At 42.0% G+C, this 19,244-nt stretch overlaps 3 protein-coding genes across 3 annotated transcripts; 1 reads left to right on the top strand and 2 right to left on the bottom strand.

Annotated features, from left to right (window-relative positions):
- The first annotated feature begins 43 nt into the window (after window positions 1–43).
- Window positions 44–2,149, top strand: fancf (FA complementation group F). The gene is made up of 2 exons (XM_004575108.3): window positions 44–111; window positions 365–2,149. Exon 2 carries the CDS (start codon window positions 417–419, stop codon window positions 1,446–1,448), a length of 1,032 nt encoding a protein of 343 aa, XP_004575165.1. The 5' UTR covers window positions 44–111; window positions 365–416; the 3' UTR covers window positions 1,449–2,149.
- Window positions 2,150–5,958: 3,809 nt separating this feature from the next.
- Window positions 5,959–17,247, bottom strand: LOC101465751 (vesicular glutamate transporter 2.1). The gene is made up of 12 exons (XM_004575107.3): window positions 16,627–17,247; window positions 14,973–15,228; window positions 14,452–14,570; window positions 13,438–13,552; window positions 12,365–12,452; window positions 12,082–12,168; window positions 11,447–11,589; window positions 11,209–11,358; window positions 9,603–9,735; window positions 9,406–9,516; window positions 9,180–9,307; window positions 5,959–8,831 (listed from the first exon to the last, which is right to left on the bottom strand). The coding sequence occupies exons 1-12, from the start codon at window positions 16,710–16,712 to the stop codon at window positions 8,502–8,504; spliced, it is 1,746 nt and encodes a 581-aa protein (XP_004575164.1). The 5' UTR covers window positions 16,713–17,247; the 3' UTR covers window positions 5,959–8,501.
- A 582-nt stretch (window positions 17,248–17,829) lies between these two features.
- On the bottom strand, window positions 17,830–18,930 carry LOC101471380 (succinate receptor 1-like). The gene has a single exon (XM_004575130.5). The coding sequence runs from the start codon at window positions 18,928–18,930 to the stop codon at window positions 17,830–17,832; it is 1,101 nt and encodes a 366-aa protein (XP_004575187.1).
- Window positions 18,931–19,244: the final 314 nt, after the last annotated feature.

Genomic DNA, 19,244 nt, shown 5'->3' with positions numbered 1-19,244 from the left:
CACTTGATGTGCTTTTATTTTGAAGGGGATGAAATTATATTGGCACACTTGCGCACTAACGAGCGGTATATTCAACCGGAAAATCAAGCAGTAGAAACCGGCAACAGATATGTGAGTTTCTTCAACTTTCTCCGTCCTGTCATATTCATTTTTTATTGTAACGTCAGCTGTTATTGAAACCCACGTTACTCAAGAGGAATTATTTATTGAAGTGCGGCACCGGAAGTCTTGTTTTGCCATGCTAGTATGTTGACATCTTAGCTAACATGTAGCTAAACCGCTACATCTCAAATGCTATAGCAGTTTTTCAGCAGCATAGCGAAATTCAGATGATTCAGGTTCAGGCTGTAACCTTTCTCCTCAGTGGGTTTCCGAAGCCGGACTGAAGGCTGAACTCTGAATGCTGAGAGCGCCACATGGAGGCGGTGCTGAAAAACTTAGCTAGCACGGTGGAGATGCTGGCGGTGGCGGCGCAGAGCGATGCGGTGAATCACTGGGATAAACAAACTCTGTCCAGGGCGTTTCACTGGGCCCGGTACTGCGAGCACGTCTTCTCCAGGTTCCATAATAACGCCGCTATTAGGAGGATCATGGAGAAACAGCTGCAGCTCACAAACCAAACTCTGCGAGATACCATCCCCGGATACACCGAAGTCTCCTTCTCGGACCTCCCCCGGTGCCAGCACTTGTTGCTCGTCAGGTTGTTGAACAACCCAGAACTTCCTAGTTCTCTCATGAAGATCCTCTTTGACACAACGCGTCCTGTCAAGACGATGCACGGAGACTATGAGGACGTCACAGGTCTCTGCAGTCACATAGTTCAATGCAAATCAGTTTATAAGGTCCTGAGCCCCCTAGCTGATATGTCAGCCCTTGGTGCTGATGCTGAGGTGCAGGGGGAGATGCTGATGGAGAGGCTGGAGGCTCTGCTGAACCAAGGCAGTGAAACCTGCAGGGCAGAGCAATTTTTAGGCTCTGTTCTCCAGGGATGCGAAGGGGCATTGCAACAATTCTGTCTAGTCATCGCTGCAGCTCTGCTGACATCCAAAAGCTGTACTGCACAAACTGCTGCACATGATTTTCTCTTAGACTGGTTGCAAAAGAAACACAGCCTGCTGCAGTACATGTGTTCTCTACTGTCTCCTACACTTTTGAAAGACCTGGCAAAAGAACATCAGAAACTCAGAGATGCATCTTGTAATGTACTGAAAAAGTGGGCCTCGGAAATGGAATACAGCTTAAGTGACGGCGAATGGGTTCTAACCAGCACGGGTCCCGGAGTGTCCTTCAAGAAACTTACTGAGCTCTTTCTGGCTTTATTCGATGCCAGTCCGTCTCTGAGGGGGGATGTAGAAAAAGAACTAAATGCTTTGAAGATTTCTGATGGAGACTTTGATGTCACAGGGCTGAGTGTGTGGGGAGACCTGCTGTCAGCTTTAAACATGTGACTGATGGTCTTGGAGCTTGAAAGATGATCAAATTGTGGCCAAATTCCTGTTTATATCTTGATATTGTCTATATTTTTCGGTATCAGAAAAAGCATATTAAACAGCTGACATCAGTTTTTTTTTCTTAATGGTCACGTTGTTCTAACAATTGTAATGATATTTCTGTCAGTTTTGTTTAATTTTACCAAAGTGTGAGCATGACTGTGGGTTTATGAAATATTTAACATGGCGAGAATTTAGGCTGGTGATGAGAAGAATTGTTCTAGCAGAGCAAAAAGTTTTAGGTTCTTCTTGAATGTTTTCCACCTTTGTTTACAGAAATGTGTTTCAGTACAATATTTGACTCATGTTGCACTTTTCCTCAGTTCATGTATCTAGACAAACACATAACTGCTAATTACAGATGCAGTAGAAAGATATAATAAAAATGGTCACTGTGGTGGCTCCTCTCAGACTGAAAATTTGTTGCAATATAGTAATTCTTGTTGAAATGTAAACATGTTTTTAATGATATATTGTGATAATTAGAATATTTGTGATGACTTCACTGTTGGTGAAATTGGCCAGATTGCTTATTATATGAGATTTTAATCTAGAAAAGTGGAAAAAGAGGCAGGACGAAGAACAGGGTGGGGCATATGATACAAGAACAATGGCAAATGAGATCCTGCTCTTGATGCTTCAGGAGTTAATCTCTATCTCTGGATTTATTGTTTTTAGTGTGTGTGTGTGTGTGTGTGTGTGTATATATGTATATATATTAGTCAGTCCAGTTGGCTGTTTGTTGAACTGTTGAACTTACTTGTTTGGACACATTATAGCTTTTGTGCTGCTTTGTAAACCGTGTCAGCACACGATCCGACTCACTTAAACTGAACGTACTTGTGAGACAGTAAACAGATGCCATGGGTCTTTGGAAGCTCAAGGTTTCATTCAGCCTCATAAATTTGATCCTAATACCAAGCCATTAGGAGCTGCGTTGTTTAAAATTATTCTGCAGCGGCTGATTTATGAGGACCTAAAAAGAAATTAAAGTTTAATTCCACATTATGCAGATCTGTGGAGAGAGATGGGTTTGATAATAAGCTCGGGGCTATAAGGAAATAGCAATAAGCAAAGCCAGCAAAAGCGCTGTGCAACCACGTACCCTTTCCTAACTCTACACACCTCAAATGATTTTCACTTTTTTTCACACCATCTGTCAGTAAAAGCCTCCAGCAGTGCTTGATCTAAACCTATACATTTGGATTGGCTTAATTCCAGTCATGTGACCTGACTGCCAATTTACACATCTCAGACCTTGCCCATGTGTCTGAGCGCTTGTGCAGCGAGGGATCAATTAGTCAGATCAGGCGTCTTCAATCAAACTCTGCACAATGGCTGGTGTGTGACGTAACCCTGTCAGCGAATTAGAGCCCGGGCCACCGTGCGGAGGGAAACACCAACACAGCCACGGCTCATTTAACACACCGTGAAAGCAATTCTCGTAGAGACGGACGAGGGTCACTGAGTAAAGGGCAGCGCATACACAACCAGTTTATTTCCAGCCAGTGAAGAACATATGCCAACCAGCAACGACTGCAGAGATCTAACCTGCTCTTGTGTTATAAATGCATGCAAAAATAATTATGAATTTGTTGGGAGTGTGTTTAATTTACAAAATCTACAAAAATGCAGTTTCAGAGCACCATTCCACAAACTAACGAGAATTATCCACCTCTACTCTTTTAGCATGTAGCCATCGGGTGCTTCCACCCACAGTTATTTTCTTGTGTAGACTTTGTGGTTCTCACTCTGATTCACAGCCTTACACGTTACTGGCAGGGTGAGAGAGCTGCCATGGTGATGATTCAGATGTGTTACCATCTGACTCCAATAAGCCTACAAGAAAAGCAGCATTTTTAGTACTATGCCTATGCCAATCTAATATTTAATAAAACCATGTTTTACCCGTTATTTATAACAGTCTAAATCATACCCACATGTCTGGAAACCACTAAGAAGAAACTGCTTCTTTTGGCAGTCTGTAACACTATTTAGCTATTAAACATCCACCTATCCATCTATCTTCTGAATTGCTTATTTTATATTTGACCTCCAGCTGTTTGCAGCAAGCTAGTAAGCCTTTATTAGAACAGACTGAGAGTCGAAGTCAGCCGCTTACATCCAGCTTATTTAATTTAAATGTGTCATGCGCTTTATTAATTCAAAAGGACAAATGAGAAAACTTATAATTTCATACATGTGTATCAGTTCTGTCTGTTATAAAGAACATGCTCTAAGCAAAGAGTTGGATGATTGTCTTATCCTTCCTTATTTTACATTCCATCCGTCCAGCGTCACGTTTGTTCTCCAGCAGCGTGGGGGTAACAAACTGCAGTGAGACGTGCTGAGAGCGACTGCTGTCCTGCAGCTCCTGGAGGGTCATGAAGGATAACATTCATTAAAACTCAGATCCAGCCACCATCTGGTGGTGTAAATAGGGAGTCCTCTGAGGGGGTGGGCGCAGGAGGGTAGAGCCCTCCCTCGGCACGTGCCTAAGCCGCTCCAGTCTGGCCCCTTTTGTGTTTTCAGCGATGGATCACAGAGGCAGGAGAAACCCCTCCGCACACCTGTGTCCCACTCAGAGGATGACGACGATCAGCGACCACCGTCAGCAGGCACGCTGCTTAAATGGGTTTGATTATCATCATAACATCTTAAACTAAACATCTCTGAAGGTTGAACAAAGATAGTGGCAACAAATTTATTTCTTTGAGCGGCATGATGGATTATATAAATAAAGAAAAATTGTGTGCAGAAAAGCAAAGTGAAAATAAACCCTGCAAAATATTTTGTCTCATCACCTGCAAATTCTTCCACTCTCTTATTACGATTTCTTCCAGAGCTGACGGTGCTTTGTCAAAACACGACAAGTATCGTATTGGATCTTATCTTCCTTTGTCTGCTTCTGATACTATATCAGCGTGTATGAAGCTGTCAGTGTAATCCGATATGGAGGGGTGGGGGGTAGGGAAGTGGATGGACCTGTGATGGATTGCTTCAAATGTGACTGCACTTCCGTGGAAGGTGAAAAACAAAAGATAAATTAAATGTAGCAGTCTCTGTCTACTCCTCTCATCCTGGAAAATTCTCACCTTTGCATCCCCGTTTCTCTGACTCATTAGAGCAAATGCTATCAAATGTAATGCTAATGGATACAACTGGAAAGTACAGCAGAGATGATAGCACACCGTTGTAAAGCCGTTTTGCAGAGGGTTTCATTTAAAATCGTTTTTTTAATATAATATCTAAACGTTTAGGAGTCATGGTGGAAACACACCAGTCTTTTTTTTTTGTGTGTGTGTATGTTCAAATTACATATGGTTTGTAGTGGGTGCAAAGTAGTGATATATAACATGTTATTTTGTGCAAATCCAATTTGAGCCAGCAAGATCTCCATTAATAAAGCAATTAACAAGAGAGAGGAAGGAGGTGTGTGGAAAAACCACTTGCCCCGGGGATGTGTATTGTCATGTCGGGGGGTGTTGTAAAACAGTAATTACTCCAATCCTGCCTTGAAATTTAGGCCTTAATTAATACCTGATGTTTTGGGGTATGAGGAATGTGAATTATACGTTAGGACTAAAAAAATATTGAGAATGCAGTGTGGAAAAAGAAATTGTCTGAGCTGCAGACTAGACGGGAGGATGGAGCAGGAGGATAATTGCATGCAGGGAGAGTCCCACAGGAGGCGTGCAACCCCGTCATCAAACACTCATTGTGGCTGGGCCTCATCCCATTACAGTCCCCCAGGAGCCAAAGTGCACCTGCCCCACAGACTGACAACTACTCAATCCCCCTCCACTCACCCTCCGGATTACACAACCAGACGAACATCACAGTGACCGAGCCGGAGATGCTGCAGAAATATAAAGAGTCAGTGATGCAGGCAGGTGAAAGCTGACAGACTTTCCACCTGTGAAAGAAATGCTGACAGAAGCTTTTTGCCCAATTACTGTGCATCCTAACGGGCACGTCACTGGTGTAACAGCCATGACGACTCCGGCTGGTTAGGCATGAGAAAACATGTTCCACGTGAGTGGTGACACAATTGTGTTTTCTGTCAAATTAACGTGCGCCAAGCAGGCGTGAGGGTTAATGGTTTCCCTCCTCGGCTGGGTGAATAATCAGGGGAGAAACTGAGATTTATTGTAATTGCTCCCCCTCCTGACAGTTGGGATGATTTAGACATGAAGCTGCTTCCTGTGATCCAACCATCAATTAAGGCGGTGAAAGGCTACTGTACTCTGAATGTCCATCACGGGCAGGAAACCAGTGCTTGACACAACCCTTCAGACGTCACGCCTTTCGAACGTTCCCTTCGGGTAAGAGGAGCGCTCCAAAGGTTTCACGTGCACGAGGCTACAGAGGTTTTCCCAGCACATTTTCACCTTGTGCTGCAGTAACAGGACAATGGAAATTCATACACTGCCATTCTTCAAGAAGCTGATCAGACTTCTGATGATGGAGTCAGTCATTCCTTTTATTTTGTGCTTTTCATAGTCTTATACACCAATAAGCTGGAGACGTACATGAATTATTTACCACAGTTATCAAGATTGCTTGCTTTACTTAGCAAACAGTTAAAAGAAAAAAATCTGTTACTGTTCAGTTTATCTTAAGAGAAAGAGAAGATGAGTCAGTGTTTATATTTTTAAAAAGTTGATCTTTAGAGCATTTTTCTTAGTACGAGTTGATTGTTCTAATCTGCATTTTTTTCAGCAACTCTACACAGATTATCTCCATAGATATCAATATGTCACTTGTTCTAATGTCATTGTACATTTTTATTCCTTTATGTTTTTATGCTTTAATTTTCCCTACCAGAGCTACTTATTTTATTGAGTTTTATCAGGTAAATTTTATGACAACAATATAAATATTTTTCAACCTTAAAGCTGCAAACAGTGACTACGACTACTATTGCTCTGTATATATATGTTTTTTTATTCTAACAAAAATGCATTAATAACTACTAAGGCGAATCATCAGTGCTGTTTAAATCTTTTAAACAGGAGCATTTTTTATCTTAAAATGCTAATGAATTCTAGAGCTAAACAATATTGATTCGTCTTGTGATTGGACATAATGAAGGAGCTGGGTCAATACCTTAATGTGCTACAGAGAACAGTGTTGAGCTCAAATGTGCAGAGAAGGAAATGGGTGTGTCTGAGACCGCACATTACAAACATTAAAATGTCATCACCTTTCCTTTCCTTTTTTTGTTTTTTCCTGATCTTTTTTCCTCTGAAACAGACCCAACCTGACTCCACATCAGCTTATTAAAATCAGAAGTCTCTGCAAAGATGTTAAATGGTGGTGGTGTGCATGGATGAAACAGTTTAGTAATGCTGTATCTCTTGCCTCTTACCAATTTCCAGGCTACAGGGTCCAGTGCTCTCCCCTAGACCCCAGAGACCTGTGCCATTGATTTACTAATGAGAAACTTGGAGAGAACAGGAGATGCTTGGCAGTGATTGGAGAATTGGTGGTTAACCGATTTGGCAGTCTGTCTCCCGTCAATGAGGACTAATGTATCATCCCATTTACACACGAGATAAAAATGACAAAAAATTACCTTTTTGATTACTTTTTTTTTTTTTTTTTATAAAATGATATGAGTATTTTTTTATAACACCTTTTGACATCAACATACCTCTTCATTAAACACAATATTAGAAGCCATAAAATCACATTTATCTGTTTACATAATCTTTAGGCACAAAGCCGTAATAGCATCTTTTGGTCATCATAAACATTCTTAAATATTCATATATTTTAAACATCCTTGCAGATTTTTCATACAGCAAAATGAATCAAAGTGTTTAAACAGCAAATAAAGTCAGGTGGAAGAGCCATCTATTAATCCATGTGGTCCACTCATATGCGACGATATCAATGTGTCAATAAAGTACTTTTTGGTGACAATGACAATAACCAAGGGACACCAGGGGCTCACAAAACGTGGTTGTTCATACACAGCAGTGCATTCCTCCTGCGTCATGAGCACTAAAGCTGGGGATCTCCAGACACTAATTGTAATTTGTTAAAACACACATCTTAATGTTGATCATCACATGACTCCAAAAACAATTACAGTTAAGATACAGCAAGCCAGTGTCACGTTACAAAACAGAATGTAATGGGTGGCAGCTGGTACACAGAATTTATTGCAGTGCACACCAAACATCAATAGTCAATGTTTTCTGAGCAGCAGTTGCCTTCACAACTTTTTTGATTTGTCTCACGTCACGACCGGAACCTGATTACGAAAATTCCTCTTATTATTTATAATGGCGGGAGACGCTTGAATCTAAGAACAAAGCAGTAGGCTGAATGAGGACTATCGGTGGCTGTGAGGCGGCCGCGTCTGAAACATTGATCTGAGCAAAAGTCATGCAACAAACACACACTAAAACTCTACGGTTCAACTTCACTCACGCTATTTTTGTCTTATATTGTGTTACAGGCCTCACTCGAGAAGAAGAAGACCTTTTTTGCAAGCAGACGTCTCCCTGAAGAGGTACTGTCCATGAAAAATATGGCCTTTTATATTAATGTTCACACAGATCAACGACCCAAAATTCACAATAGTCTCACAGAAACAGTATGCAGGTATATACAGTACATAAAACATATTTGAGAAACAGAATCTTGTTTTTAGAATACTTTCATAGTTTCAGTGCAATCAGAGTAGTATTTCAGAGAAAGACCCTACATGATGGTCGACTGCAGTTTCGTCTGGCTTGTCTTGTTCAAGTAGATTGATGAGCTTTGGGTCCTAAATAGTACGACTGCTGTCTGTATAGTGAAGCCCTACTGTAGGTACATGTGATGAGAAACATGAGGCTCTAATGAGGATTGTTCTGCATTGCAACTACTTCTTTACAGTGGCTTTTGAATCTTCTTTTACTTTAACATACAGAATGGATTTAAACATCTAATATAATGCTTGTGCAACTGGTGATGATGAGTCTGTTTTCGTGGGCAGACTCACCACAACTGTCTGGTTTAAGAGTAGCCGCGCTGGGTGTACATCTTTCCCGCTGGCTCCTGTACGTATTCCTCCGTTTTATCCCAGTCCTGCACCCAGCCTCCGTTCAGCTGCCCCGTGGCCCCGTAGCTTTTAGCCGGACCTCCCATCGCACCGTATCCCTGGGTGATGTCGCCCGTCTCCTCTGCCAGCTCGTCCTCATCTATAAAACCGCACTTCTCTTCGCTGGTTTCTTCAGGGTCAGCCCATGGCTGTTTCTCCCCCGATGCGAAGAGCCCGTAAAATATCACGCCTCCGTAATGCACGAGAGAAGCAATGAGGAAGACATACTGCCACTCTTCACGAGTCTGGGAAATGGACAAAGGTTGGAGCCAGGCTGAGTCCCTTTGTAAAGTTTTAGGTTATATCATAGAACAGATGTGCTCTTCTAACTTGCTCAGATTAGGCAGAACAAATACGCCACAACTGCACCAGTGGTTTGCATTTAAGTAAATAAAAATATGAGGGTAAGGATCAGGCACAGAGGGGATTGGTCATATTTTGGGCATAATGAGAGGGTTTGCTACAGTAAGGAAAGCTCTGTGATCCAGGTTTAAATGATTACACTATTAAACAGTAGACTAGGATCAGGAGATGGCTGTGGGCTTTAAAAACTCAAACAAAAATATGTTTGTTGTTGCCTGATTACGACTCACCTTGTTTTTTGTCATTGCTCCCACTATAAGAGGGCAGACCATCCCTGACAGTGTTCCCACGCCATTGGAAATGCCCATGAGGATGCTGGCATAGCGAGGGGCGATGTCTAGATGGTTCACGTTGAAACCTGCAACCAAACGAAACAAGGAGACTTCCTGAGTCTGCTGCTGATTCACATTGAGGTGGGATCAAATATGAACAATACATCGTTGTTTTAGGACTCACCTGATATTGCAAAACCGCTAAATCCCACCGCCAGAACTAAGAAAGAGATGGCCACCCCCTTACTGTGGGAATACCCAACCACTAGTAAAAGAGTAGCCTCCATGCCAAAGCCTGAAAACAGCAGGAAAAGAGTTAAGTCATGAACTGATGAGGAGTACTTCAAAGAACTGACAAAAATCTCACGATTAAGACCTCACCTCCACAGTTCATGATTTTGCGGACCGTAGTGGTGGACATGATGTTGTGGGTTCGCAGGTAGTCTGCTAGCTGACCTCCTAAAGGCACGATGATGGTCATGACCAAGTGAGGGAGAGCTGACACGATTCCAACCTGGGAAAGCATCAAATACTTTTCTGAAGCAGCTCCAACAGCAGCAGAGCAGCTGTCACAACAAGAAGGGGATTCTCTCAGTCTCAGAGCAAATCTCAGCCTCTGCTGTAACCTCTTGGCTCCTCTATCACATGTCAGCAATAATTCACCACATTAATATCAGAAACTCATCCTCAGCCTGAATTGCATCTGTCAGAGCAGCCTGAGTGATGCTTTACACTCTCGCTGGAGCTCAGAGGACTGGGGTAATTTGAGACTGGCTGCTTTCTTTTTACATGTATGACACATGAGGACAGGTAAAAACAACAAATCACAGCATTTTCTAAAGCAAGTTGTCCCAAAATTGCAAATGTAAATATCCATTAAACTTCAGAATTATTGTTTAATTTTTATATATGTTCTTTTTTAAATATAAAACAAAATATCTTTTGTTTTATATTGTTCTTTTTTTTTAAAATCCATGGTTATACATTTAAAATTAGGAAATTATTTCCATTGAGGTTGAGCAAATATAATAATGGTTCAACAGAAACAAACTTTCTTCATATATTACTTTTTAAGATGATATCGTTTAGCCTGCTGCATTGTATTAGCAGCTAAACGTACAATTATACACGTGGGTCTACCATTCCAGCCTAATTTAACCCTGGGGTGACAATTATTAATACAATCTAAAATGCAATAGTACTTAAAAGAAACCAGGAACAAATGTTGCACCTTGAGGCAACTTTTGTTGTGATTTGATGCTATATGAATAAAACCGGATGGCTTTAATTACATTTATACCATTTAGACCCAAACTTTCTTTTAAACTGAGTTATTATTTACTTAGCTGCCAAAGGGAGTCGTTAGCGGCTGAAATCTAATCAAAGAGGTTGATGTGCCAAGTAGGGTATAATATGTTTTAAGTACTTTATGGCTGCTTTAAACACCTTTGCCCATCTGTGAGTGAAAACTATAATGAGAGTGAACTAAAATAGTAAAAGCTGTGGGTGAAATTTTAAGCTTTTCACCCACAGCTTTGTGGGTGAAAAGCTAAAGGAAGCCAAAAATTCTCTGTAGGTTTCTAAGTATAAACAAAATCTTTATTATTGTCACACTGTTTTAATATTTTCATCCAGTTATGTTACTCTAACAAATTTCAGTTATGGCCAGTTTGGTATGTTTATCCCTGTGGTTCTGAAATCATGGGTTGAGCCCCACTGGTGAGGCATAGGGTCACTGCAGTGGCTGCATGGTGAACCCTCTTTTTGGTTTCCGGAGTTGGGATACCTTTGTTCAGCTAGAAAATGAAAACATTTAGTCTTTAAGAATAAATACATGACATTAGATGGCTGGCATAACAACAAAATGGACCTGTTATGCCTTTTTTAGAAGCAATTATAGCATCTTTTTTTTCGGAAATTTGATGGTGAGATCAGATGAGACATTTTAGGCCTAATAATAGACTTTATGAAGCATAAATTTACTCACCTTGCTGATCTCAAAGCCAAAAACTTCTTCAAAGTATGCAGGCTGACTGATGAGAAGCAGATAAAAGGTCCAGCTTCTGCAGAAGTTGGCCACAATGATTGCATAGACAGGCATAGAAGAGAAGAATTTCCTCCAGGGAGTCTTGAATTTCTGTTGAAGCAACGTGACAAATGCTAAATCAGCCTGAGCAGTGTTTGGTGTGGCATCAGAAATCAGAAGATACAGACTGAGCACCCACCTCCATCGCACCCATGAGCTGGGCACTTTCGCCAATGCTCTCCTCGATGTAACGGCGCTCCTCCTCGGTGATTGTTGGATGTTCTGCCGGGCTTTCATAGGACACCAAAATCCAGAACATGTACCAAAATATCCCAAAGGATCCTGAACAAATCAAACACATCAGTCATTAAAAAAAACTTCAGATGATACAGATCCACAGAACGTAAAATTCAAGCGGAGATTTAGCTGCTGTCAAAATCAGAATACAAAAGTCTGAAGTTTGGTTAATTCTGTACAAAATAATGGAAAACAAACATATATACTATCTGATTTAATGGGTTAGTCATAATAATGCTTGGGCTTATTTCAGAAGTTTAGAGAGTATATATTAGTTAGATAGTTGCATGCATAGACAGACATGGGAGAGGCAGTGAACTGACTCACCGGTGTCAGTTATATAACATTGACTTTGTAGACTTTGCTAACTTTATCTAATAAGCCCACATGAGACTGTAGCAGCACAAGAAAAATGCACAGAATTGAACTGTATGGCATTTATGGCTAAGAAAAAACCCAACTGTTACATTATTTCTACCTTTACATGGAACAGAGTGTCCTTTTAAGGTGAAGTCAGTCAGATAAAGCAGTACTTACCATACACATAGAAGACAGAGGACCATCCAGTATACTGGACCAGGATCCCAGCCAGAGGCATGGCGATCACTGCGCCGGCGTATGATCCTGAAGAGGACAAATTGTCATGACTGAGCAGAAAGCGATCTGTGTTTGTATTTAGTTACAAAGGTGTTCACTTCTTGTTTGCACACCTTTTAGGCACAGTGGTATGTAACCCTAAACCTGCACTCAAGTGTATAAAGTAACGTGATGATGCATGATAATGACGAGCCAATCTTGCTTTTGTGTGTCTGTTTTGTACCACAAAACGAGATGGTTGCCAGACGACTTCTTTCCAGCGGCGGAGCCCATTTACTCCAGATCCCGTGGCAGGCCGGGTAAGTCACTCCCTGTATGGTGAATGAAAAACACAACATTACAGCAACAGTAAGATCAGACAGCGATTGTTTCCCACCAGCTTTAACATACTTGTTTTGACAGCGTAAAAGCACAACATGCTTAATTTGCTAATTTCATCAAAACTGTAGCTGTTTTCACAATTAATGAAAATATATTCTGCTTGATTGACGCCGTCTCTTCTTTTTTGCCAGAGACTTACAAGTCAAATTGCAGTTAATAACAAATAAACTGACATGCATTGTAGCTGATCTTTCTAATAGAGACTAATGGCTTAGGTGTGAGTCAGTGCAAATTCAAGCTGACTGCCCACTTCATGAAAAAAAAAAAAGAAGCCCTGGATTGTTCCCATTAAATCTTCATTACACACTAAGTGGCATACAATCAACTATTGATAGACACAAATTGCTGAGGCTTGCAGTGGGAGACACCCTGAAATGCTAATGTTTAATTTGTAGTAATAAGCCATGGCGCTGAACGCAGGCAGCTCCCTCTCTGAATGGTCATGAGCAGCAACTGAAACTACAGTTTGGAGCTAAACAAAACAACAAAAGAAGATGACCTTCAAACTAATAATAGCGTCTCTCCCTCTGAAATCATTCCCCTTCTTGAGCTGCGGGAGCCGCCCGCATCAAGTGGTTTTTATCTCTTTTGTTCATTGTGTTTCTATGTGAACATGGAGCTCTCTAAGCCAGGCAAGCCAGTACACATAAGCCCTGCTATTCAGGGTTTTACTTTGTTTGACGATTGTGTACTAATATGTGTACAGTATAATGAATAGAGCTTCCTTTTTTTTCAGCAGAAATCCAAATAGAGAGCAGCAGGCTTGAATAGAAACAGAAGATTGCTGTAAAACCTGGCTGAAAACAGAATGTCAGGACAATTTCATTAGGAAGGGGTCAAACTCAGCTCCTGGTTTGATAATGAGGCATCATCCTTGAGTGTTTTAAAGGTCAAAACCAAATTGTGCATCAGTACCTCCACCAACCCTTGTAATATCCTCACAAAGATGACACATCCGTAGTGGACCCGGGCGGCAGAGGGAATGAACATGTTCAGGGTAGATGTCAGCACGATGGCAGCACCAAAAACTCTGGATAAACAGCATTACAAGATTATTTGTCAAATTTGTATCAAAATGAAATCTGTATGTGGCTCAAGGAAAAGAAAAGTGGGGTCTGCATCTTTTTGATCAACTGCAAATATCAGTAAACAGTAGACTGAATCCTATATTTTAAATTTTTATAATATAGTGGAAGAATAAACACTCATAATCAAGACAAACCAGTCCTAATTGGGTGCCACACACAAAAGCGCGCACACAACAGGCTGTTATTCGGTTTCCAGGGGAGTGAGGACAGGAGGTGTTTGCAGCAGAAGGCGTCAGAGGGCTCAGCTGACTTGGTATGATGAAGCTCTTCAAAGATTCATTTAGATTCAGTTTTAACAATCCTGTAATGTTAATGTAATAAGGACCCATGCTGCGAGCTTAGCGCACTTTATTTTTCCTTGCATCTCCTTCTTTCTGCAGTATCTGTCTACACTGCGCTCTAATATTGATCGATAGTTTAACCGTTTTTTTTTTTTTAAAGAATGATCGTTTTGTATATTTATCTATATTTCCAGTCAGCTGCTAATGAAATAATAAGGTATAGAAGTGGGACGCGGTGGTTGAAATCACGCTACAATCTTTGCTTAGAAGCACTTCGCACACATGGCTTTGGCCGGTGTGGTTGCCATGCCTCTGAACATAAAGGATTAGACACGGTGGTCCCGTGGGAGCTCATTAACATGAGGAGGCACGCCTGGCGGGCATCAGCCAAATCCCCAGTTTATCTGCAGGTTTCTCCAAACCTACTGGTTTGCCAACAAGTCTGCACACTAAATTATACATTTTTTGTTCGTAGATACAATGGGAAATCAGTAGGAAACCGATATTTCCTAAATATAATCTCCTCAAAGACCTAACTCAAAAAATGTGTATAGTTTTACCTGTTTGCAGCCAGCCTGGAGGAGATGTACCCTCCTGGAATCTGAGTAACTATGTAGCCCCAGAAGAAGGAACCGTGAATCATCCCCACAGTCTCCGGGTCCCAGTTGAATTTCGCTTTCTTTCAGGCACATAAAAATAAAAACAAAATTACGTCTCTTTTAATTCGCTGTAGTGTGTATCGCAGTGAGATCACTTTTTCGTTTTTTTCCCTAAGTGGTAAGTGTTACAGGAAAGAAATATTTGCAGAAAGGTGTATATAAAATGTAATGCTTCGCAGTGAAATTGACCTCTGTGATTATCTAAAATGATTTTTTTTTAAAATCACAATTTCCAATAAATTTACAACAAAAAAGCGCAAACTATACTCATTTTGCTAATTACTCTGTTTAACACATGAAAGGCACTTGAAAGGGACAACAGACTCAGTTCTATCTCACCACCTATCACACATAAGAGGGTGGGGTAGGGTGGGGTGCAGGATGGGGTTCATGATGAATGAAGAGGCGGGGTTTACAGGCACCTCTTTGATGATTATCTTCCCGTTTTGGTGGATTGTGCTGTTATTGACCATGCTGACGATGGCCACACCCAAGTTACACCGGATACCGAAGGAGATGCAGAAGCCGAGCCCGCTCAGCATAGCGATGATGTATCTGCGCGGCAGCCCGAAGCACGTGCAGTCACACAGGGGCGTCTTCCGCTCCTCGTCCGCTCGCGGTCTCCCATCCTCCGTCAGCTCGATCGCTTCACCTGTTTGCTGCCGCTTTTCGAGTCTCCTGCATTTCGATTATATAATACTCATTTTTTTAGGTGATTCATATGTTCAAAGCCGGCGTGAAGGGATGATAACAAAGTACCAGCCAGATACTGTGTTTAAAGAAAGAAAACAGTATTTTTTTAAAATATATATATATATATATATATATATTTTTTTTTTATGGATTTTTAAGCCAGATCAGCAGAAATAATTCCCCTGGAAATACCCAACACTGCTTCTTCGCGTTTATGAATGAGAATTTCATTTCAACTCCAGGCCCTGTCAGTGGCTCTAATTTATTCTTTAATCTGACACAGGCCTCCAAACGCCTGCACACTCTTCATGAGGGGGGAAATATCCTGTTATAATTTTTTCTTGACTTGTTGAAAGGAAAGGATGAATGGAATCGAGGAGAAAAAGATGACCTTCATACCGCATTGCAGTATCATCTGCATCAGCGCTGTTTGCAGTTAAATTTCGCCCTATATATGTTTTTTATTAAATATTTAATTAGCTGCCATAAATCCGGTGTAGGGATTTCGCTTTGGCTCCAATTCGGGAATTTTCACCGAAATTTAAGGTGGATTTAAAAACCCTGACATGCGAAGGCCTCATCCGGTGAAATGACTGGCCTAGCTACAGCTTAAATCAAACAGATTTGAGTCACGTTTTTTTTTCTGTGCTACAGCTTCTAAAAATCATTTCTGGTTCAGCAAATAAACGAATAAGGCTCAAAAGAGTTCCAAACATATGCAGACTCAGATTAAAACCTTCGTATTTCTTTTGGAATACTTGTCGAAGATTTGTTTTTGCTGCCATAATATAATTTATGTGCATTCCCAATGAGAATTAAAAAGAAAAAATAAATAAATAATAATTCGCTTCTATTCCACCACATCCTGCTTCCCTGCTCCAAATCTAAACGGGTGCTGTTTCCTTTGTAGTCAGCCATCAGTTTCACCCGAGCCACGTTTCATGCAGCTCTTCGTGGCCGTTAAAGAATATAGGAAGTCAGTTGATATGAAGTTCATCTATCTTGAAGTAATACAGATGAATACGTGAGGTAATAGATATCCTCCGACCTTGTGTCACGACTCGTTCTGTTTCATTAATTATTAAAAAAACACCCACAGCTGCTGGTGGAGGGGGACCGTCCTCCAGGGAAATATCTGATCCTTAAATATTCGGGCCACACGACTCTGCTCTCAGCACCCTGTTCGTGATTCACCTCATAAAGATGAGATTTACCTTTTTTCTTTAAAAAAAAAAAGTAATAATTGTAATTCAGTAATAAGCACATTCAAAGCCAGTGCACGTTTTCTTTGTCTGTGTCATCTAATCATTTGGACGTATTTTCTATTTTAATTGATCCTTCCAAAACTAATTCTGCGATTAAAAGAGATGTACAATTTCTTACCTGTACAGAGCCCCGAGGGCCTTTCCTGCCATTTGTTTCATCCCCTCTTTACTGGTGGGGAGAGCTTTCTCCTTTCCTGGCTCCATATCCAAATTATCTTCTGAAAACAATTTCTACAATACTATAACAAATATAAGTGCAGCATTAAAAAGCATATTGTTAAGATATTAATCCAGAAATAAGGCGCCTATTTCTCTTCAGCGAAAAGCATGTGTCCAGTAGAAACAAACTAAAAAATAAAATAGATGCGCCAGAAAAAAAATGGAGAAAGACGAGAGAGGCGTTCAGTCTGAAAGGGTTGCTTTCACAGTCACAAAACAGCAGTCAAATAAGTCCGCTTTTGCCTTGCGCAATGTTAATCCGTGCAGTGCCATCTTAAGATCCAGCCCGCGATAAGAAAAAGGCACCACCGAAGATCACAACTTGGATTTTTTTCTCCTCCTTTTTTATTGTTCTATTATTTGAGAAACTGAGGTGGGATTGTGGAGAGCTTGAGCCGGCGGAGATGATCGGAGCTCAGGTCTAACCTGAGGTGGGGGAATCTCCGGTGTGGGTGCAGCTGGAGGAGGTTTCAGCACCGCGGACAGCGCACAGCTCATCTACCTGTCAGCAGCTCCGCGCAATGCCCCTCCTCCCTCCGCTCCCACCGCTCGTCTCCTCTAATTCAATTACAACTTCAGATCTGTTAACAGCTACGGCTGTCAACTGCATAATCGTTCCCCACCCTTCCCTATTTTCTAATTCAGGAGAAGATAGTTTCAAGATGATTCCAGACAACTTATAAAAGGGCAAGCTCTCGAGCACTGGGCTGGTCTTCGTCGGCTTAAATCTGAGGCTGAGATAGTTTGTGAAAAACAAAACAAAACATGCTGAAAGCCTTGCTTTTGCTAAAATCCAACAAAGATATCAGCTCACTATTTGTATTTGAATTCATTTGTTTATTTAAAAGATTTGCTATTCACGCACGCAGAACCAGAAGAAAGTACAGCACGCAGTCAACCACGCAGAGGCAGTGTTGTGTAAGAAGCAGAGCAACCTTCACAGATAACAGACAAGATAAAGGAGACCAGAAACCATTGTTCTTTGCAGTGTATGTATCCGATATTGCCACTTAAGAAAGGGAGGGGAGGGGAGGGCTCACAGCGGTTTGTGATCTCTGACACATTTACACAAAAAAAGAAAAACATTTAATCAAATTCCTCATTAAGGTCTAGGTGCAGGCAGTGCGCGCACAGGTGCAACACTGGACACCTCCTGCCTTTTCCTAAGGTTCATCTGGGTCCCTTTAGATGTTGCCTGCATGCGTGGACAACGTGGAAACATGGCAGCAATCGTGCCGTAAAACTCATTCCTAAACTGGCGTCCTGTAAGGCAGCTGAACAAGGGGTTAACGCAGGTAATGAGGCCGCAAATACACATCTCCAGGACGAAGGCCGTGTCTGCGGGTCGCCAGGAGGCGGGGCTGTCGGGGTAGATCGCCCGTATCACGACGGCAGCGTTGCGGCTCAGGTGATAGGGCAGGTAAAACGACGAAAATATGACTAGCACTGCGCCCAGCAGCCGCATGAGCCGCAGTTTCTTGTTGAGGTGATCGGGGTGGAGAGGTCGACGGCGAAGCTCTCTGATGCTGCGCAGGCCGCAGTAGCAGATGGCGAGCAGCGGGAAGAGGAAGCCGATAATGGAGCATATGAGGGAATAAGGGAGGCTCTCCCCTGTTTCACGTAGCAGTACGTACAGGGTGCACACGGTGCGGTTGCTTCCGGGGCAAGTCTGGATCAGAGTCATCCGGGCAACAGGTATGCTTAGGAGCAGCGTGGCCGTCCACACGGCCGCGCACAGCAGACAGGCCTTCCGCCGATCGAGCAGCACTAGAGAGCGCAGTGGGTGTACGATGGCCAGGTATCGGTCCACACTGATGCAGGTGACGAAGAAGATGCTGAGGTAGAAGTAGTTGTGGTAAAACATCCTCACAGCAATGCAGAGCGGCAGCCCCTGGTTCCAGTACATGTGGTTCAGATGGTAATGGATGAGGAAAGGCAAGGCCAGGAGCCAGGAGGTGTCGGCTAAGGTCAGGTTGAAGAGGAACACCGTGCTGCGGGTCCATCGCTGCAGCCGCACGGTGAAAACCCACAGGGAGAGCAGGTTGAGGGGAAGCCCGAGGATAAGCACAGTCAGGAAGGAGGCGGGCATAATGTAGAGCTCGACCACAGTTAAACCATGATGGGTGTCCAGATCACAAAGGTCTTCCTCTGGAGTCTGGATGACCACAAGCACAGTGTCCAGCTCATTGGCATTTAAATACATCATCATCTAAACTATCAATCCGATTTGTTTACTGGGCTCATATACAGAATCTAGGCTACACTAGAAGTATTCATCCTCATCGAACAACATGATAGTCATATAAGCCCTAATCACAGAGCTGAAAAATATTTCAGTTGATTCAGTTTCATCTTTAATTGATACACATTTAAAATCACATTGAGTCTTTACAACCTACCTGAACCGGACTGTTCCCCATGTCTTTGTTACTGTAGGATCTGCACAGTGCCAAGTGAAACAACCCTGCCAACATATTTTGGTGTAAAACACACCCACCAGTGTGAGCAAACACTGAA

This window comes from Maylandia zebra, linkage group LG7 (assembly GCF_041146795.1).
Source record: "Maylandia zebra isolate NMK-2024a linkage group LG7, Mzebra_GT3a, whole genome shotgun sequence".
In the NCBI taxonomy this organism is placed as follows: Eukaryota; Metazoa; Chordata; class Actinopteri; order Cichliformes; family Cichlidae; genus Maylandia; species Maylandia zebra.
The sequence above is the reverse complement of the archived record's forward strand: the minus strand, read 5'-3'. Positions and strand labels throughout refer to the sequence as shown.